Source organism: Castanea sativa, chromosome 10, assembly GCF_040712315.1.
Source record: "Castanea sativa cultivar Marrone di Chiusa Pesio chromosome 10, ASM4071231v1".
Taxonomy (NCBI): Eukaryota; Viridiplantae; Streptophyta; class Magnoliopsida; order Fagales; family Fagaceae; genus Castanea; species Castanea sativa.
The window spans coordinates 22,887,166-22,908,393 of record NC_134022.1 but is presented as its reverse complement, the minus strand read 5'-3'; the positions used below and the strand labels follow the sequence as shown (position 1 = coordinate 22,908,393).

Below are 21,228 nucleotides of genomic sequence, written 5' to 3'. Positions count from 1 at the left end.
TACTGTTATAGATTGTCGCCACCATTCAATGAGGTTTCAATTACTGCGATGTGACCACTTTATCCAATCAGAATACGCCACGTCGGCTTTAAATTGCAAACGCAGCAATGTGATGTCACGCTGTTAACTTTTCCGTTCATCTTCTTCTTCGTTTTTTTTGTTGAGCAGAGCAGGGAGACGGTAAGTTTAACGGGAGATTCAAAAATTTTCCGTTAGTTTTTGTATGCGTGGAGCTTAGTTGGGTTTTGTACTTGTGGACCAGTTGGATAGTTTTTATTGGATGGTTTGGTCATTGTCGCATGAATTAGTCCGCAGGAAATTTGGAGGCAACATTCGACATCACTCTGGTTAATACGACACAAACTCAATATGATTTTTTGTGGGTATAATTTTAATAACCTCACACTTGTGGAGCTTCCTTACATGTGAGGGTAGCTCTCATGCGCCTCGAGTATAAGAGATTTTTCTGTCAATAATTGGCAAATATATTTAAAATGATTAATTTTGTTTTGATTTGCTTAATTCTGTGATGAAACCAAAATGATTGAATTAGGATCCGTTTGGATACAGCTGAAAATTGAAAAATGAAAACTCAAAACTCAAAACACTGTAGCAAAATAATTTTTAAATGTGTGAATAGTGTTGTGGGTTCCATTTTTAATTTTAAAAAATCAGAAAAGTACATAAACAGTGCACCACTGTGCGGTTACTGTTCATGCACAGTGGTGAACACTACATCTTGTCTCCTGTTGGGACATGTGCACAGGAAGGAAAAAAAAAATCTCAAACGTGAAACACCAGACGCAGACTCCTATCCAAACCCACCTTTAATATATATAAATGTGAACTTTAAATATAATTATTAAGTAATTAAAAGAATTTTAATTAATAGTTATATTGATAAATTATAAATAAATAAAACTCTTGTTTTATTTTATTGTTCCTAGATTGTGCATTGAATTATGGATTGAATAATTGGTTATATTAGAGTTGTTACAGCTTGACACTATTATTAAATGGATCAAGTTAGGATTGAGTCCAAGGGCAGCTTGATGAATTTGGAGGCCTAAGGCGAAAATTAGTTATCTTGTTTCATATATAAAATTACCATTAATTAACATGAACCACGTAAAATTTTTATTTATTTTTTAACTTTATAAACACAAAAAAATTGACAAAACTTTTTACATTTGTTGATGTGGCAGATTGATAGTAATGAGTAAAAAAGTGATGTTAGTGGTGAATTTAGTTGAAAACTAGTAAAAGTTTGGTAACTCGATTATAGTAAAAAATGTTGTGAATTACTTTCTTTCTTTTCTTTTTTCTTTTAGAAGTGCTACATTCAGAATATTTTTCATAACAAATCTTAGGTGTTAAGTTGCTTCTTGTTTTTTAGTTGAACCTACCACTAAAATTATTTTTTTGCTGTCAATAACAAACTTTAACAATTTGCTATTTAGGATTTTTTGTAAAAATGTTGTGGACATAGCATTTCTTTCTCTTTTTTATTTGTTTTTCATTTGATAAAAAAATATTATTTTATTTATTGGTTAATATTTTGGCTTAATTAATACTATTAGTTAAAATTTAGAGGTCTTTTTTCACTTGGGGCCTTAGGCAGCTGTATCAATGGCTTATACCATTGAGCTGGTACTGATTGAGTCATGTCTTCAAATATCCATGTCTCAGCATGGCAAGAACATGATCCATTAATTTGATTTGTCATCATTAGATGAGACAATGTACAAAATCATCCATGTATATATTACGTAAACAAGTCACATAATTCATTAAATTGATTATCTGACTAAAAATAGATAGTATTTAGGGGAATTTTCCTCCAAACGATCATGAAATAAACTTTTTTCTTACAAGATTGTGCTCCATATTTATTTCCAAGTAACGATAAAATCATCCAAAATGAAAATTGTTCAATATTTTAGAAATAATACTATTTGTATAGTATTTGAATAGCCAATTTTATTGTAAATTTAATTAAAGAGATCAACTATTGTTCAAGTTGGAGTAACATTATTTTTTTAAAAATCTTAAGTAAATAATTGTCAAACATACTATGCATATTATTATTACTAGTTTATAATCCGTACTTACGCACAAGAATATAATTTTGGGTTATAATTACGCAAGGGAATGATGAATTGTAGTGGTGTTATTGATGTTAACTTGGGTTATAAAACATATAAGATACTAGTTCAACCATAATATTTGAAAGTACTAAAATAGTTTTTTCTTGCAATTTTCATGATATTAGAGCAACCACATCAGCTCATTTATAATATTCTAAAATAGAAAAAAATATCAATTTTACACATTCTAACCCAAAAACAAACACCCACATTAGTCTTTGTAAAAGTATGCAAATATACACCATGGTCGTGTAAATGAACAGTAACCGTGCATATATGCACGGTTACTGTTCACCGTGTAAATTACTTTTTTTTTTTTTTTTGGTCCTCTTTCCTCACCTCACTCTTTCCTTTTTAGCTTCTACTCTCACCTTAGTCTAGCCTCACCGACAAGATCAATATAGAAAGGAGAATTAGAACCACGACGAGCAATGACATCTCGGCACGATGAGCCAATCATGGAGGTTTTTTTGGTACTAGACTGGGCCTGATCGATGACATCTCGGCCTTGGAGAATTGGAACCACGACAAAGCTTGTTACTACCTAGACCTCCACGGCGAACCACGACGAAGCTCGTTACTACTAGTGGACCATGCTTGCATCGCCGAGGTCTCAATTTTTTGTCGGCTTTTGGTCTCGATTTTTTGTGGGGTTCGGATTTTTTGTTTAATTAGTGAGTTTTGGGGTGATGGTGGTTGATGATGGTGGGTGGCTGGGTGGGTTGATGGTGGTGGTTGGGTGGATGTGGGTTGATCTGAAGATGAATATTTTATTTGAATAAATGTGTACAATAGACAAACTGATGTGGGTGCTTTGTAAAAATAGGAGTGTAAAATAGAAAAAATAGGTTTTAGACTTGTAAATTTACAAATTTTTTGCATCCATTGATGTGGATGCTCTTAGTTACGCTAAGTTTCTCATTACACTGCTATTATGTATATAATTTTGAAAATCACTATTGGATATTATATATATATATATATATATATATATATATATATAAAATATCAATTTACAATCTCTATCCGTGAAATTCTACTAAATACAACACAAAAAAGGTCCAATAGTATCTCCTAAATTGAATGGGGATAGGTGCATATATGGGATAATTCAGCTCAATTACAATTTGTTATGTTCAAGATCCTGTTAGACACAATATTTCAATAGAAATAGTATAAAAAAATATACACATTAGTTTAGAGAAAAAATAGTAGCAATAATTTAAACAATTTAACATGTATGGAAGGCTAACAAAAACAAAATTCAATTTTGAATCTAATTAAATTTTCTATAACATTGGTGATATATATATATATATATATATATATATATATATATATATATATGATTAGGTTTTTTTTTATGGTTTATTTATATTGAACTCCTTGTTTTCTACATAGAATTAAATTCACTCGGCACAAAAATTAAAAAAAACTTATATTAGATGAGACACGTGGCGTAAAATTAAACACTAATTGAATTCCAATTTTTACCTTGAGTTAAAATAACTTGGAAAAAAATTTTAAAAACTTAGATTAGAATGAAATACGTGGTGCAAAATTAGACTCTAATTAAATTTCAATTTGAAATTTAATTAGATTTTCTCTCTGCTTTCTTAATATATATAGACACACAGATTATTGAAAAGCTCTATTTTTTTTAATATAACTCTCTTCTTAAGGGTGCATGTCAAAATATAGAATTGTTTACTTTAGAACCTTTTGATACAAGTTTAATTTAATTTAATTTGTTTGGAATCAAATGAGAATCCCTTCAAAAATTAAAAGGTCAATTTTAATCAATATGTAATTTTTGAAAATAAGATCATTAGGTAATTCTGGCGACCTTTTATCTCTCTATCTTATATACCCTCACATGAATGGTGAATCTTACCATTAATTTATTAAAATAACTTACTATTATGTAAAAATAATAAGCATGACATTGTTGTATTCTGGAAATAGTGAATAAATATTCGTTTATAAAAAATGTTAAACTTAAAACTAATTTCTAATAATGTGAAAACACAAACCTTATAATTTTGCATTTTGCAGAGGAATGTGAATCAGATTTAAACCTACTTTTTAAATGTAAACATGTCTAATCCAACTTTGAACAAAAAGTTGTCACAATAAGCAACTAAAATCAATAATGTTATTATTGGCTGACTTCAAAGTTCAAACATCCATGATGTTATTTTGATTGCTTGGGCAACTTGGACAAATCGTTATTCCTTTTGGGAATGTTACAGATAGTGATAAAAGACTGATTTGGGGGCATCTGGGGAGGTTTCCATTCGCCAAATTGCTTCTTTTTGTTTTGGAGGAGATGTCAAATTGCATCTGATCTCAATATATATATATATATATATATATATATATGTGTGTGTGTGTGTGTGTGTGTGTTTATAATGCTTGGCGTTTTATTTTTCAATAACAAAAGTAGGAAGATGAATTTAAACACTAATAAATGTCTTTGTTAGAAGTATTAAGAAGTGTCAGTCGAGTTAAATGACTCTTGGCTAGTGCTTAAAGTTTTATTATAACTAGCTTGCAACCTCATGCATATACATGGATACACTTAAAGATATACAATAAGATGCATAATATAATTCTTATATATATAATTTAAATACTATTGATAATCATTTTTATATTTTGTTAACTCTTTAAAAAATTTTGTAAGAATATTATTAAGTATAAAATGTAAATTGTCCATATTTAAAAAAAAAAAAAATTGTCAAACACTTTTTTTTTTACAATTAATTTATTCTAAACTCTTTCGTTTTTGTACTTAATAATTCACTTGGATGAATAATTGTGATGTGATTCCACATTTGATTCTAAAATTAAGAAATAAAACTCTTTAAGAATAAATAATTTAGGAACATGACACAAAATTAGAACTCTAACTTAGAATTTTAATTTGAGTTTCTCTCAACTTCACCTATTATATATATATATATATATTCCTTGAATTATAAAATAGCATAGATAGTTGATACTTCAACTATAATGAATTATTTCACCTTGCCCTTTTATCCTTTTTCATGATGTTGAAAGAAGCATTGGTTGTCATTTGCACTGAATGGCATATTCTCAAGTAATAGTACAAAATTCTCTCAGCAAGCCATCAATGTGGTGACTTTTATGGTCTCAAATCAGTGTTTCAAGTTACATCTCCAGCAAATACAAGGTCACATATCTTTTCCTCTAGGGAGACAGTTTCCAGAGAACGACTGTTTAATTGCAGGCTCTTCTTTTCCTTCCTATAGACACCTGCTTCACTTATTCTACCACAATTTTCAAGTCCAGCCAATACCACATTGTACGTGCCTAATGCAGGATAAATTCCTTTCTCTAGCATGGTTTTATAAATTTGAAGTCCCTTGTCAGCATTGCCTACTGTGAAGTAAACACCAATTAAAGCAGTGAAAGCAGCTGTGCTCTTCTGATCATCAGGCAATAGATCAAATATTTTTGCAGCACAAGCAGCCCTTCTTGCACAACCAAGCCTATAGATCAAAAGCACACTTAGATAAGTTCCAAGAGAATGTCCAGCCCCAATCATGGCCTCAACAACATTCACCACCTTTGCATATGAGTTTGATCTGATTAAAATGCCTATCAAGGAAAGATATGCAGTTCTCTCAATGATTATTCCCACTCTTACACTATATTTGAAGGCCAATAAAGCACCACTGCGTCTTCCATGACCACAATTTTCTTTGATGATTGCTGAGATAATTGCAGAATCCAATTGCATATTCTTATCCATAATCCCAGTAAGTAGGCGGTCAATGGCTACAAGATTTCGCTTTTTCAAGAAAATCAGTAAAAGCCCTCTGTCTATGCCAAAAGAAGCGTCAGAAGCCCTTGGTTTAATCTCAAATGCCTCCTCCATGCTGATACACTCTATAGAAAAATGAGGATTAACTTCCCTGAGAAGCACTGTACTCTTGCCAGAACTTTTTAAGGCTTCCAGTGCTTCCAGAAACACAGGATAACGCAGAACAAGGCGGCTTTCTTTCATATACTGAAGGATTAGAGTTAAAGCCTTTGTCTCCCCAGCTTTGGAACATTTCTCAACCAATATATTGCATGCAGCTTTATCAGGTTGTGTCCCAGCTTCTTGCATTTTGCTAAAAATCTCGAGGGCTTCTTCATATTTTCCTGGAACCCATTACAAAAAGGAGCAATTAGCCCCAGCATTTTTAGCACACAATCAGGGAGGTTTTGGGTGTTTTGTATCTGATCCTTTTGTCAAAGCTATAGGAAGTTTTGCTCAATAAAGACATCCCAAAGTGCTAAAAGCAGGAGCACCCTAAGTGAATATGCAAGGAATATATATTAAAGAAAAGTTTTATTGACTATGATAATTTATCATGTTACTATGATATTCCTTGCCACGTATTAATTTAAGCAAATAAAATATCTAAACCTTGATTTCACCATAATATCATTATGAATTTTCAAACTAAAAAGTTCAGAATTAATTATTGAGGACAAATATAGACAGCATTGACTGGTATCATTGTGATTAGCAGGAACTGAAAGCTACTAAATGAAATTAGAAATGGTGAGATGAAAAACATGACTCACAACAACTAATTACAATGCTCAAGTACACTTAAAAAAAAAATTTGTTTGAATGACAGATTCATGGAAGAAGTCTATAAGTGGACCGATGCCAATCAGCTGAAATGTTGCATACTAACCCATCCATTTCAAAACAATGAAGAGTATCTCTAATTTAAATAAATCGAATGTCAATAAGTATCCAAGGACTCTATAAATTCATCTGCAGCAAGCAACTTCTTATATATCACAAAGACAAAACTTCTCAAGTGGGTAATTGATTCCTAGAAAGTGGAAACTAAATAAATATAATTAAGTACCGTGCATAGTTTTAGATTTTATTTTAGTACAGTTTATTATTAAAGTTATTTGCTCCAAGCACAGTAAGCACCCAGGTAGACAATTTAACAAACAATTGAAGTGCACCAAGGATACAAAGAAGTACAGCACTCACCAGAACCCACAAGGTACTCCATTAAGATAGTGTAAGTATGACAAGTTGGAGAAAACCCAGATCGAAGCATCTCCTTGTAAACCTCAGTAGCCTCTTTAGCTCTGTTATTATCAAACAGAAGTTTCATATAAGCAGTATAGGAAACAACAGTGGGAAAACAACCATTACCCTTCATTTCTTCCCACACTTTGATTGCTCCATCAACATCACCACAACTAGAAAGCCAATGCATCAGCGAAGTGTAAGTCACAGCATCAATCTTCAACCCCTTCTCTTGCATTTGTTCAAAAACATGCTTCATTGAAGCAACCCTCCCAGCTTCTCCAAAAATGTCAAGCATGGTTGTGTAAGTAAACTGGTCGTGCTTAAACCCTTTTAGCTTTGAAGCCCAGTTGAAAAAAAGCCAGGCTTTTTCCATTGGTGGATGGGTTTTTAGAACTTGATTGACTGTGTAAGAGTCCCATCTTATAGAAGAGAGATTGTCTAGCTCTTGTTTAGCAGAATCCCATGTTGAATACTTCAAAAGTTTGTATATTTTTCCCACTGTGTCTCTCATATATTCTTTGGGGTTGTCAGTTTCTTCGTTGTTAACTGATTTGAAAGGTTTCTTAGTCTTTCTGTTATAGAAATTGGTAATGGGTTTGTTTTGTTTGTGTTGGCGAAGGGAATGTAGGAGTTTAATCGAACTGTTTCGATAACGAACAGATTGAACACCATGGATAGAGAAAAAGAAGGCAATTTTTTTGAGAAATCCATGGGAATCGTTTGTGTTGCGCATGAATTACAATTTTTACAAGGTAAATTGTTGAGAGTCTTCTCCTATGTACGAGGTGGAACACTTAAGAAGGTGACAACAATGGCAGATGTGACGATGAGAATGCTGCGCAAACCAAAAGGCCAAAAATGAAAACGTCACCGTTAATGGACTGAGAACTGTTGAATGTTGGAATGAAACGAGTCGTTTTGGCAGACCAAGTTATATTAAAATGACGTAATTTTAAAAGACCTGCTGAGCTTATTATTTAGGCGTAAATGCATTTTTAATTTCTATATTTTGGTCATATTTTTATTTTGATCCCTACATTTTTATTTTATCACTTTTAGTCCATAAACCAATTAACGCGTATTATTTTAGTCCTTACCGTCACCCAACTAACAGAAAATGCTGACGTGGCTAATGGAGGGATTAAAATATTATAAAAAATGCCACATCGCCCATGACACATCAGCACGTCAGCATTTTAATTAATAAAAAATTAAAAAAAATTAAAAAGCCCAAAAAATAAAAAGCTAGGTCAGAAAATAAATAAAAATTTTAAAATAAACATTAATCTAAATTTTTTTTTACTTTTCATTTTTTTTCCATAAGAACCTACATGCTCAAGCCCAGAAAATTTCAAAACCAGACAAATTCACATCTCGGTGGACTTTTGAATCCTTTGATCTTAATTAATTATTTCTTAATCTAAATAAAGAACACACAAGTAAGAAGAGAAAACAAAATCAAAAGCACATCACAATAACCAAAAACCCAGCTCTAACATTCCAATTTTCAAAAACTTAACATTAATCATTACCCAACTCTAACATCAACCTCACAAAAACTTAACCTTTTTCCATTACCCACATCACAAATAACCAAGAATCCAGCAAACCCAAAAGATCTAAAATACCCACAAGAAAAACAAATCAAAAAACTCATCAATCATCAAATCTCAAAGGCCAAAATAACCAAGAATCCAAGCTCCAAATCCCCATCACCGAAAAAAAGTTGCTCCGCCGTGGGCGAGATTCCAAAGCACGTCGAGACCAAACCCATCTTCGAATCCAAACACACTAGCTAAAGAAACCCCACACCCACAAGAACACCCATCGAAGTAATTGCTTGGATCCGAGACTACCCAGATCGGAAAGAAAAACCCACTTTGGTTTTGAATGTTAATTCAAACAACCATTCCATTCGAGCGTTGTAGGCGAAGGATGTTGCTGAGAATCGAGAGTTTTTGAACGATCTGGAAGAGGTGGTGGGGAATCTTTGATTAGGGTTAGAGTCGGGAGAGGAGTACGGAGAAGGGAAGCCATTGTTGAAGGAGGAGGAGAAGGAAGAAGCGCTAATGGAGGAAGAGATGTAAGGGTGGAAGGAGCGAGGTTGGAGCTCCGATGGCATCATTTTGGCTCGCCGGAATTAGAGATAAACTCTGTTTTTGCTTGTGTATGAGATTGAAGAAAAGGATCTGAGATGAGTCACGGCTGGCTGCTTCGTTAAGCTTTAGCTCCAGAGTATAGAGTATTTTGGAGTTGGAGATTTGGGAGATTTGGGAGTAGGGGTTTGGAACTCGATTGCAGAGCCCTAACACAATTCAAACAACAAACCCAGATCCGAGACTAAATTTTTTGGGTTTATTTTGTGTTTGTTTCCTAAGAAAATATAGGTTTATGGGTTTGTTGGAGATTGGTCTGTTTACTGGGTTTATGAGTTTGATTTGTGAAAATCATGTGGATTAATGATTTGCTGGAGAATTCGGTCTTGAATGGTTGTTTGTTGTTGTTGTGTTTTTATTTTTTATTTTTATTTATTTATGGGTTTATGTTCTTAGATTTGGGTTGTGTTCTTGTTGTTCTTGTTCAAGGCACTCTTAGATCTCCATTCATGTGATTTTTTGTTTTTAATTTTTTTCATTTAGTTAAAATTAATAATTTTTTTAATTTAAATGCTGACGTGGCAATTTTTTAATACCAAAATATAATTTTTAATTATTATTTTAATCCCTCCATTAGCCATGTCAGCATTTTCTGTTAGTTGGGTGACGGTAAGGACTAAAATAACACGCGTTAATTGGTTTAGGGACTAAAAGTGGTAAAATGAAAATGTAGAGACCAAAATAGAAATAGGGCCAAAATGTAGGGACTAAAAGTGCATTTACATCTATTATTTATTTATTTATTTTTTAATTTAAAAAATTTATAGTTTTTCCCCTTGTTGAGATTGGTTAAAAATATTTACTTTAAGAAACTATGATAATTAGTTGAGTTATAAGACCCTAGTAAAAGACTTATTAATTCCTTAATATTATTTTTTTATTAATTCTTTAATATTATTTTTAAGTATAGTTCAGTAGTACACTAGGTTTTTCAATTAAATTTAAACATTTTGGTAGATTGAATTTAATTGTTCTTGAAAAAGACAACAATATTTACATTTTGTTGGTCAATACAACAAAGTGTTTAAATTTAATTGAAAAACCTAATGTAGATACTCTATTTAAGTTTTACCCTTGTTTTGTAATTTTCAATAACTTTCGAGTCAAACGGCACTTCATAAACAACTATTGCAGAAGGTTTTAGTAATTATGTCTTTAGAACTACACCAAGCAAAGTTTTGATTTCCTCTCACTCAACCTCAATTCTTGAGTCTTTTCACCAATAATTCTCATCAAAGTAATGTCTATGCAAAATCTATAAATTTATATCTAGATCACAATACTGAAAAAAAAATTACCTACTATATTTTGTTTTGTTTGTATTTTGAAAACTATTAGTTGACCAAAAGAGGATGAAATAAAACAATTTAAAGGCTACTAACAAAGACAATTGATGGTAAGTAAAAAATGGCTTAGAAAGGATTATCAGGTATGTTGATCATTTTTTATTTTGGATAAGGAAAAAATCAGGTATGTACACGTGGCAGAAACATAGGAGTACTTCAATTGTACTCGGATGCTACTGTCGATTCTCATTCCTACGTGGCACATCGGGCACCTCGTACCCCAGAAACAAAAAACAAAATGATCTATCTTTGATCTGATCTCTAAGGAGAGTTTTGACCGTCTGAGTCTGGAGAGTCCAGGTGAAGTGCAGCACAATCTATGGCATTGGCTGCTCATTCTTCAGCTCTCTCAATCTCATTCAGAGGCGCCTGGGCCCAGCCCCACCATTCAAAACCCAAACTTCTGTATTCAATTCCCTCCATATCCATATCCATATCCAAATCCAAATCCAATCCACCTCTCATAGGCCTAGTTTCACTTCCTTATCGCCACCGCAAACCATTAAGAATCTTTGCCTCTGTTTCAGTCTCCAACCCAGAGGTGCGGACCGGTCCCGATGATCTCGTTGCCTCTATTCTTTCCAAGGTATATATGTCCGTTTCCTTTTACCTTCAGTCTCTGATGTTTGGTTCTGCATTTCTTTTTCCTAAATTCTGCTTCTAACCAAATAAAGGAATCCAATGCCCGATCAAGTTTATAAATGTTTAACATTGTTGCTGCTGGTATTTATTACAGTAAGTTAATGAATTCAATCAACTGGGTCATTGGATAAGATATAACATTTACACAATTGTACCTTTGTGTCTGTGTTTGTGCGTATATATATGTATATATATGCCTGGCCTTCTCATTTGAAAACACCAGGAGTACTAATTAAGCTAAAATTCATTGGTTATACCCAATGGCAGTACAAAACTTAAACTGCCAATCTGGAGAAACGCCCATAAAACATGTATTTCCATTGGTCAAATGCTAGTAGTCTCTCTCTCTCTCTCTCTCTCTCTCTCTCTTGATAGGTAAGATAGATTTGAACTCCAGACATCCGTTCATGATGACTGCCCTTTACTATGCACTAAAGTCTGCATTTTTCTTTCAATTTCCTGATAGAAAAATCATCTCAAATGCTCATTAAAGAGGGCATAGATTGTTTGGCATTTCAATTACCTTTTTTCTTTTGCAAAAAAATGTGAGTGCTATTCCCCCCACTTTCATCAAATAAGCTGGGTTTTATCGGTGCAGTAGTCTAACGAAAGTTGATGTCCTCTATTTTCCCTGATTTCCAAACTTCATACTTGAGCAGTTATCCACTCTTCCACAGCCTTTAGGACAAGCTTTAGTTGTTGATAGTTGATACTTCAGAGCTTGGTAAACCCCTGATTGTAGTCAGCCATCTAATTTTCGATGTCTTCTTTGCTACTTTTGTTTAATTTATTTCAACCATTTCTGTGGTTCCTCATTTTCATTTGGTGTTCTTGAATTAATGTTTCTGTTGTTGCCTGCCACTAACCTTTGTTATTTTGATACCATTACCATTACGTTGAATCTACTTTTCAAGTTTGACTGCCTAATTTCTAGTTTTCAAGACTAAGATGATATGTTCCGACAACTCCTTGGTTTATGCTGAGGAGTTTAAATATTTGACAGTTCTGGAAACTGAGTTATATCTCTAAATCAGGTGACACAAACAGACGGAGGAGTTTTGCTAACAACGGAAGAACATGAAGAGGTAGCTGCAGTGGCTGAAGAATTGCAGAAATATTGTGTCAATGAGCCTGTGAAATGCCCTCTCATATTTGGAGGTAGAAGCTATATATTTTTAATTAATCATTCTGATTGATTCATTGAACTTCCCGCGTGCAGGATGGGATCCTCTGTTTCCTCACATACTCTCTCCCCCTTTAAATATTATCATCTAGTTGAAAGAAAGAAAAAAATTGAAAATAACATTGCCAACATATTGAAACAATTTTTCTTGTTTCATGCCAATAAACTTTAGCTCAAATGTTAACTCCTTGTAAAAAGGAATGGGGTGGAAGGTGAGGACCGTGAGGTTGTGGGTTTTATGTGTACCTTATAAAAAAAAAAAAAAAAAAAACTGATCTTGTTTCAATCTGTATTTATTAGTACCTTCACCTATTCACAAGGTGCATGAAATGTGCACAATGCTTCCTAAACAAGAAGTTTGAACCTCAGAGTTATTCTGCTTAACTCGTAAATCCACAATGGTTCCTAAATATGGCAATTTACGTACTTTTTAAACGTTGAATCATAGTACCATCTTTTTTCTGGCCATGTATTTCCTGTGATAGTCAGCTATTTACATACTTGGTCATTTTTGTTATCATGGCATGACAATACGAGTGTTTTTTTTCAGAGTGGGACGTGGTGTACTGTTCAATCCCAACATCACCTGGGGGTGGCTATAGGAGTGCATTGGGCCGCCTTTTTTTCAAAACAAAGGAAATGATACAGGCTATCAAAGCTCCCGACACTGTTCTAAACAAGGTCTCCATTAGGGCTTTTGGATTTCTGGATGGAGAGGTCTCCTTGAAAGGTATGCCATCAACAATTTTGTTGTATGAAATGGAATATCCATATTTGTATGTTCAATGATACAACATCTTCTTAGTAATGAAATTTAATCCTTATTGTTTCCTGAGTATCAGTCGACTATGGATTGGCTTGCCCTGATCAAGTTGCACACAATTTAGGGGAGGCAAGCCAACATTGTGTCTGTCTGAGGGTAGCTATAATTCACACTTCTTCACTAAATTTATGCATTCTTGGATTTGTCAAAGTCTTGCTTAGCACTAATATTATCTATTCGTTGAGGTTTCCACACCCCCCCCCCCCCCACCCCACCCCGGTAATTAGTACCAATATAATCACATCACAATTTATATTCATTTGTAAGCTGACCTCATTTTTAATGGAAGACTGGGTTACTAGGCTTATATGTTCCATATCTAAACCTGTCTTTGTGTTATCGACATGAGCTAGCTATTCGAGCTCTAAGCCGATGTCCAAGGTTGACCAAAATGAATGAATTTCTTGTAAGATATAAATCTGTACTTTTTATTTGTTGGCCTCAGGCTCAATTGTTATGCAGATGACAATTGATAAGTGGTCAGTGAGGTTCTCATTCCCTAAGCTTTCCCCCCATGACTGCAGTTAAATGGCTTTCAATGTCAGGATGTATAGCCTAGGTATATGGTTTAGCTAGTAATGGGAGCTCTAAAATGACAAGAAAATGTTTTTGCACACTTTATAATATCCTTCAAATGATGAATCAGATACATTACTTTTGAGTTCATCATTAGGTACAGGGTACCAACACTGACCTTTGTGGCCTAATCATGTCCACATAGCACCATGCTCTGTCTAAACTTCCATTTGTTAGTATCATCCATTTATTGAGTGTTCTCTCTTTGCAAATCCAAGAGTTGATGATTCTGACATTGTGTCTACATGTACATGAACAGGAACACTGAAGGCTCTGGATGACAAATGGATTCAAGTTGTATTTGAGCCACCTGAACTGAGAATAGGGCCAATATTGGAGTTCCAATATGGTGGTGAGAGTGAGGTTAAACTCCAAATCACATACATAGATGACAAGATAAGGTTAGGGAAGGGCTCTAGAGGTTCCCTGTTTGTTTTCCAAAGACGCAGTTAATCTGTTTGTAACATTAATCACTCAGAGGAAGATTTATTCTCTGCATAATATTATACCTAATGATGTGTAATATCAATAGTTTTGTATCATGAGCGAGCAGCTTTGCCTATGCAGTACTAGTGAGATTAGCTCAAGTTCTTTTGCACCTAATGTTAAACCAGAATCTCTTCTCTATTTCAAGTAGGGAGAAAATAGAGTTTATTTTATGGTTCAAATTAAATTTTATAAATCTAAAGCTCTATATACTGTCACGTAGTAATGGCTCTTCATTGGAAACACCAAGAGGTGCCAACTAGTTGAGCTAAGAGGCTCTTGACATCCTCTCCCTCAACTTAAGGTAGCAGTATTTTTTTCAATGAAAAAATAAGAACTATTCTGAGTGTTAAAAAAGGAAAAGAAAAAATGACAAGCAGTAACAGGTAAACACATCTTTTTACCATGCTACTGCCAAAAGAACAGACTTCAAAATGCAGAAAATAAGGACTTTCATTGTTTTATGTTCAATGAGATTGTCATGTCACCAGTCAAACAAGAAAACTGCCACCGTAAGGGGGATATGGATTCAACCGACGTTTCAGATACCTTCAGACCAGAGTTGGTCGCTTTGAAACTTTGTTTCCTTCTTAGAAAAAATATGCTTCTCAAACCTTTTGCACTGTATTTCTTGTTTTCTTCATAGTTGGTCTAGTGTTTTTGGAGTAATAAAGGGAATAACTTCTTGTTGCTACATATTTTAAAATTTTGATTTATATGAAACTTGTGCTGCTCAAAATTATGCCATTGAGACATTTTTCCACTTAGTAGCAGAATATATATATATATATCTTTATTGAATCAACAGGCATTTTATTCAAACCAGAAGAGACCTGAATTGCATAGCAAATTACAAAGAACTTGTAGCAGGACTGAAAACTACAAAAACGAAAGATTACAAGAATACAACCACTTTTTCACATCAGATTTCACATTTAAAAACAAGAAAACATACTAAAAAACTAAGCAGCACTTAGATGAGCAATCAGCAGCCTTTAAATTTCCTTATTAACTGAGTCAGGGAGATTCCTTATTAACCTTTACAATATTTGGAAGGAGAATGTTTTGCATCTCATTCAGATAGATTTCATTTATTGGTAAGTACGAATATTATGCCTATTAGTCCCTAATCAACCTTAACCAAGAAATTTTTTTCACAAGCATATACACCTGATCAGTCCGGTCCATATTTTAGTATTGGGCCTCACTGATGATGATGGGCTTTCAATTTTTGGGCTTTTGCCTAATAGTTTCGGGTTTTTTCTGGGAATAAAAAATATTTTTTTTTAAAAAACCTAATTGAGTAAAGCTCAATTTTTAGGCAAAATCGAAAGCAAAAGCAAAAGCAAAAGAAGGCGGGGAGATGGTTATCTCAAACTCAATCTATGCCAATCTAACTGCTCCTCTTCCAGGTTCTTTTTACATTTTCCACCGTTTCTTATCTTACTAATAATTACCACTTCTTTACTGTACTTTACTCTTTCATGTTATTTCAGGAGCTAGACAATGCAAATACACGGGCCAATCTATGGTATATATATAACTTTAATTTTTCTTTAAAATTCCGAGTTCAACTAAATGCTAATTGATTTTGATTTTGATTTTGGGCAGAGAGTTGTTCCTATACGGATATTAACGGTAGGGAAAAAGCGTTCCCCTGGAGTACAATTGATAGTGGATGAGTACATTCGAAAATTAAAGCATTATTGCACTGTTGATGATGTTCAAATACGGTCCAATCCTAGAAATGCAAGGTATTTATGTAGTCCACTTTTTTCTAATCTTGACTTTTTTATGTTTTTGAAGGGAATTTTTGTTCCATATCACTAATCAAATACTACATTGATTTGCTCATTTATGTGTTGGTAATTTTATGCTAAGAGTCATTTGTAGGCGTCTTATATGCAAAGCGGAAACCGATAATTCGATGTAATTATGGACGCACAAGCGGAAACTGATTTGCTCATTTATGTGTTGCTTGTGTTACTGTGTCCATACCCATACCCGTGTCTATGTCTGTGCTTCCTAGTTTTGGAGTCAGCTATAGACTAAGAAAAAAGGACTTAGAATATGATATATGGTGGGGATTTAGTAATCACATCAATTAACATATTTAGTTGTATTTTATTTATATACATAGGCATATTTTAGCTTTATTTTAAGCATACAAACTAAATAACAATTATCAAAATCTTGAAAACAAATCCATTTAAATTTTTTTTTTTCTTCAAACACATTGAGAATATACTAGGGGATTTTGGAGTGTTCATGCTTCTTCGGCTATAGAGTATAGATCTTCAGAGGGTCGGCCATGTATTCTTTTTGCCATTGTAAATTGTTTGTTCTTAATAATTTTATTTTAGTACTTTTGAATTGATGCCAAGTGTTGTAGTGATGCAAGGGCTCAGGTTGATGATGAAGATACAGCAATGATGAACATTATCAGGTCTGATGATTGGGTACAGTCTCAAACATGATTTGGTTAGGCCACCATTAAACTATCTTGCTCTTAATTTGTTTTTGTTAAGTGCATTTCAATTTATGCCTAAAAGAGAGAAGAGAAAAGAAAAAAAGGAATTGCTTTTGAGACTATCTGGATGAACATTGGTTTTGTTTATCTACTCCCACATTACTTTCTTTGATTTTTCTCGTTGCTGGTATTGCTCTTCTGTTTATCAGGATGTTGTGTGTTTAGTTGTTTGTGCAAAGAAGAATGCTTACAAACCAACCCCAGTTCCTAGTAAACTACTTTATAATCGCATTTAGACCTAAGTTCTCTGACTTAGAATGTCTTCTGCTGTCTGATCTGATAATGAAGTCAAAGTGTTGTCTTAGCTGAACCTATTCCCAACAATTTGTATTGACCCTTGCTGAGGATTTAAAGTTCAAGTTTGGGTTATATTAGTATATGAACTACTGTCACTTAGGGGATCATCTACTTCAGGACTTTAACTAGATAATCTATTAAGGTGCCATGCAGCATCTTCTGTATATTCCATTTGCTTGTATGTGTTGCTTTTGGACTGTCATTCAAGTTTCTACATACTCTCCATGTAAATACTCAAATAAATTTTGGATATAAATAATAATTGGATATTATTTGAGTTCCTATACTGTTCAAGAGTAGTTAAAGTTAAATTTAAGTTGAGAACCAAGTACATTGCCAACTAGCAATCGCTCAAATAGCACCTTCTCCTCTTGTAAGAGCAAGGTGGAGAGTAAGTTCGTGGGTTCAAGATCCACTAGATAGTAGATAAGTTTGTAACTTGCCAATTAAAAATGGGAGAGAATCAAGTATATTGTAATGCAAAGGGGTGTGGAAGGATTAAGGTATACAAGGGGTAAGAAAAGAAAGCAGAATATTCCAATGTTTAGGCTTATTATCCTCAAATGTAAAATTGTAAATACATTAACATGTGAATAAATATGCAAAAGTAACTCGATGCCTTGGGAGACTTGGTTGCCTGGTTACTTGAGGCCTTGCTGTCTAATGTACATTTCTATTACTATTAGTTAGTGACTCCTAATGAATAATATAAATGGGTATTGTGATTGCAAACTGCTCGTACGCACTCATGCCTATTAGGTCTTTAGAGCTTACTGATATTTTATGCCCAACCTGAATCAACTGCACTAGTCTGTCTGCGTGGTATTTTAAATGCATATATTTCAATATACCAAGACAACATTGTTTCAACTATCTGACCATATTATATTACTTGCTGCATTTTCTGCTGTAAGTCCATAGCTCAAATGCTTTGGAAAAGGAAGTAGCATGAATTTATTTCCCTGGGCCTTGTAAAAGCTGCTCTAAACTGTTGCAAGAAGTTTTGCAGCTTGTTCTTACATCTCTGTTCTATAATCATGCACTTTTAGGTTGTGATGTTGGATGAGAATGGACAAGATATTGGGTCTGAGCAGATGGCTGAGTTGGTGGGGGATGCAGGGAATACAGTATGAGCTACCTCAACTTTGATGCTTCTACAATTGGTCATCTTTATAATTCTTTTCAAAATATGAGCAGCATATGGCTCTCTTTTCTTCTCTCATTTGTATAGGCATTGATGCATCCCAATCCTGGTGATGATTCTATGATGTTTTAATATTTGGATATCTCATTCCTTGTGTATTAATGGTGCCCATATTGTGTTTTAAAAATTTTTGCTTTTCTCCAACAATTTGAACTCCTAAGTCCTAATTGTTGATTTCATCAATATTATAAAATGTTCTCCGATATATCTTGGGTCACTTTAACTTGACTGTGCTATTCAAGCTTTTGGCTCTTTGAGATGTTTAAGATTATTATCTTTTAGGCTAAAATATATTTGCATTCTAGTGCATGTGCTTATACTTTGACCTAATCAAGTTGGAATTCTATACCAAGAGTGTTTCCTTACTTAGTTACTCCTGTTTTTATGAGGAATAAAAGGATATCAGTTTGGTTGAAAGGGTATCAGGTCCTGTTACTGTGGTGACCTAAAAGTTTATATAAATAATTTTTGTTTTTTCTATTTCTGTGCAAAATTCAATTGAATATTTCTCCTAGGTGGTTCATAATTAATGTTAATGATGACTCAAACTCTAGCACTTAAACAACTTTCTTGATTTCCAACGTCTTGTATGTGTAACTTGAACTTGGCATTTATATAATATTTGAATTAATTATATTTACTCTCTCTGTCTCTCTTTGGTAGGGAGCTTCTAGATTATCATTTTGCATAGGTGGACCTTATGGTCATGGACGACAATTGCGTGAGCGAGCTAACATATCAATCAAGTTGTCTACGTTGGTCTTAAATCATCAGATGGCATTGCTAGTGCTGATGGAACAGCTATATAGGTAAGAATATTCTCTTCTCCTATTACATTTGGGATTCTATGTTAAACAGTTCCTGATTACTGAAATGTTGTCTTTTCTTTTCCCCTTAAATATTTTGCATGCGAATAGTTAGGGAATTTTAAACTAATAAGGCTTGCTTGCTTTAAATTAAGATGATTGTCTATCACTATGTTTAAGCAATTTTGTTAATTTAAAAGTAAGCATTCTTTGCAAGTGCAGTTTGTAGCAATGCGGAAGCCTCTAGCATGGTGAGCTTTGAATTTCCTATTTTATGGCTGCATCTTTGGCTACAACCATTATTGACTATCACCATTGTTTCCATCACCACTCAAAACCAACAATTTCCACTACCATTTCTATCACCATGAATAAGCAATGGTCTTCATTTAAAAGTATGCATTTTTTTCCCCACAAATGGTAGCAATTTGGAAGTCTTAACAATGGTGAGTTTTAAATTTTTCCTTGGTGCTGGTTGCAATTTAGGCTGCAACCGTTGTTCAGTGTCATTTTTATTTCCGTCACCATTCAAAGCCAACAATTTCCATAACCACCATTAAAAAAACACCACTGTCATGCTCTTGAAAATAATGTATTCTATTAAATTATAAGATTAACACATGCTTTTTTGTCTGACTTTTAGGTCGTGGACTATTCTGAAAGGACAAAAATACCATCATTAGCCATTCTTTCATGATCTGAATCATGTCTGATAGGTATTACTGGGATTGACACGATCTTGTCTGCTCCTCTACCCCCCCCCCCCCCCTTTCTTTGTTTCTTTAATGCTATGCTATAGTATGATGATTAAAATGCTTTGTCCACTTTTATTTGTTGAAATTTGTATCTTCAATTTTTGTGTGGACTGGCTAAGTCCTGTTGCCAAACCTGTTGATTTTAGTAGTTGCCTATGTTTGATTTTATCTTGTTTAAAGATCACTTTCTTGGATGTCTGTTTTGCTTTGCTGGACTGGCTAAGTTTTGCTGGATGTCTCAAATATTCGGAGCTAGTATTTGTTCTTTATGATCTTTTCTTTTGCCCCTTTTTGCCTCGAAAAGTGTTTCTCTTGCATACTTATTATGTTTAAGGTTTGTGCCCCTTGTGCTTTTGAAGAAATGTTGCATGTATACAAGCAAAAATAAATAAAGGGTACCATTTAATATGGTATAAATGAATTAAGTATTGAAATTTATTGTTCTATTGACAGGGATTTTCCAATATTGCTGACCTGGTTATCAACTGGTTGCAACAAGGTTCTATAATGGCGTAGGGTCTGACATTGATTACATATTTGGATGCAGCCCAATCTTCTCTTGAGGAGAACTGGAGAAGTTGCCTTGCTGCTATCTTTCCTTTAGATTTATATTTTGACTTCACAGTTTGGCAAATTATATGAGAGCGTTTCATTAAATAGTCTTGGTGGATTATTATAATAGAAATTTGAAGTTGTGCTTTGTTGGAATTGGAAGCCGCATCAGGACTGAATCGTTCCAGCATGTAGTCTATAGGACTTGTGAAGATGGAACTCATTGTAAGAAACTGACATTTCTTATCAGATGCAGCTCCTTACATGTAGTCTATAGGACTGAAATTTTTTTATCTAATGCCTATGTAGTTTGTATTTTTTTAATCCAAAACTAAAGAGTTTGGCTAAAATAGAATAAAATTTCATACTTTTCAACCCAAAAATTAAGAGAAAAATAAATTTTGAGCTAAAAATTAGAAAATGCAACCTACAAAAAGAATCAATTTAATGTTCAATTAGTCCAATATGAGACCAAATTAGACTGAAGTAGATCGAATTAGACCTAAATGGAGACAAAAGTGGACCAAATTATACCGAAATAAACCAAAATGTTACACTAATGTGGTTCAAAATGATGTCATATAAATATAGATATAAATTATTAGATCATTAATAAGTCATGCAAAATTCCCTTGTTCAATACTTTGT

At 33.6% G+C, this 21,228-nt stretch overlaps 3 protein-coding genes across 6 annotated transcripts; 2 read left to right on the top strand and 1 right to left on the bottom strand.

The window, feature by feature from the left end:
* Positions 1-5,203: 5,203 nt before the first annotated feature.
* Positions 5,204-8,047, bottom strand: LOC142613011 (pentatricopeptide repeat-containing protein At2g01390). The gene is made up of 2 exons (XM_075785191.1): positions 7,180-8,047; positions 5,204-6,320 (listed from the first exon to the last, which is right to left on the bottom strand). The coding sequence occupies exons 1-2, from the start codon at positions 7,955-7,957 to the stop codon at positions 5,317-5,319; spliced, it is 1,782 nt and encodes a 593-aa protein (XP_075641306.1). The 5' UTR covers positions 7,958-8,047; the 3' UTR covers positions 5,204-5,316.
* A 2,902-nt stretch (positions 8,048-10,949) lies between these two features.
* Positions 10,950-14,492, top strand: LOC142613812 (putative plastid-lipid-associated protein 8, chloroplastic). The gene is made up of 4 exons (XM_075786320.1): positions 10,950-11,312; positions 12,403-12,526; positions 13,102-13,281; positions 14,210-14,492. The coding sequence occupies exons 1-4, from the start codon at positions 11,046-11,048 to the stop codon at positions 14,401-14,403; spliced, it is 765 nt and encodes a 254-aa protein (XP_075642435.1). The 5' UTR covers positions 10,950-11,045; the 3' UTR covers positions 14,404-14,492.
* A 1,245-nt stretch (positions 14,493-15,737) lies between these two features.
* On the top strand, positions 15,738-20,944 carry LOC142613674 (putative RNA methyltransferase At5g10620). 4 transcript variants are annotated; one of them, XR_012840303.1, is made up of 9 exons: positions 15,738-15,848; positions 15,933-15,967; positions 16,048-16,190; positions 16,829-16,895; positions 18,313-18,390; positions 19,131-19,276; positions 19,496-19,524; positions 19,917-19,989; positions 20,482-20,548. XR_012840303.1 is itself a non-coding variant. In XM_075786121.1 (8 exons), exons 1-7 carry the CDS (start codon positions 15,800-15,802, stop codon positions 19,954-19,956), a joined length of 558 nt encoding a protein of 185 aa, XP_075642236.1. In that variant the 5' UTR covers positions 15,738-15,799; the 3' UTR covers positions 19,957-19,989; positions 20,576-20,944. The 4 variants fall into 4 exon arrangements, 3 of the variants coding, with proteins under 3 accessions (XP_075642236.1, XP_075642235.1, XP_075642234.1); XM_075786121.1 differs by lacking the exons at positions 19,496-19,524; positions 20,482-20,548 and adding an exon at positions 20,576-20,944; XM_075786120.1 differs by lacking the exon at positions 19,496-19,524 and having other exon boundaries at positions 20,482-20,944.
* Positions 20,945-21,228: the final 284 nt, after the last annotated feature.

Bases quoted from the DNA above. Each gene is read 5' to 3' on its own strand.
- LOC142613011 (XM_075785191.1), bottom strand. From the start codon at position 7,957: ATGCGCAACACAAACGATTCCCATGGATTTCTCAAAAAAATTGCCTTC. The intron at 6,321-7,179 runs GTGAGTGCTGTA...AATGGGTTCCAG, and splicing joins GGAGTACCTTGTGGGTTCTG to GAAAATATGAAGAAGCCCTC.
- LOC142613812 (XM_075786320.1), top strand. From the start codon at position 11,046: ATGGCATTGGCTGCTCATTCTTCAGCTCTCTCAATCTCATTCAGAGGC. The intron at 12,527-13,101 runs GTAGAAGCTATA...GTTTTTTTTCAG, and splicing joins ATGCCCTCTCATATTTGGAG to AGTGGGACGTGGTGTACTGT. The intron at 13,282-14,209 runs GTATGCCATCAA...GTACATGAACAG, and splicing joins TGGAGAGGTCTCCTTGAAAG to GAACACTGAAGGCTCTGGAT.
- LOC142613674 (XM_075786119.1), top strand. From the start codon at position 15,800: ATGGTTATCTCAAACTCAATCTATGCCAATCTAACTGCTCCTCTTCCA. The intron at 15,849-15,932 runs GTTCTTTTTACA...ATGTTATTTCAG, and splicing joins TCTAACTGCTCCTCTTCCAG to GAGCTAGACAATGCAAATAC. The intron at 19,277-20,481 runs GTAAGAATATTC...TTCTATTGACAG, and splicing joins CTGATGGAACAGCTATATAG to GGATTTTCCAATATTGCTGA.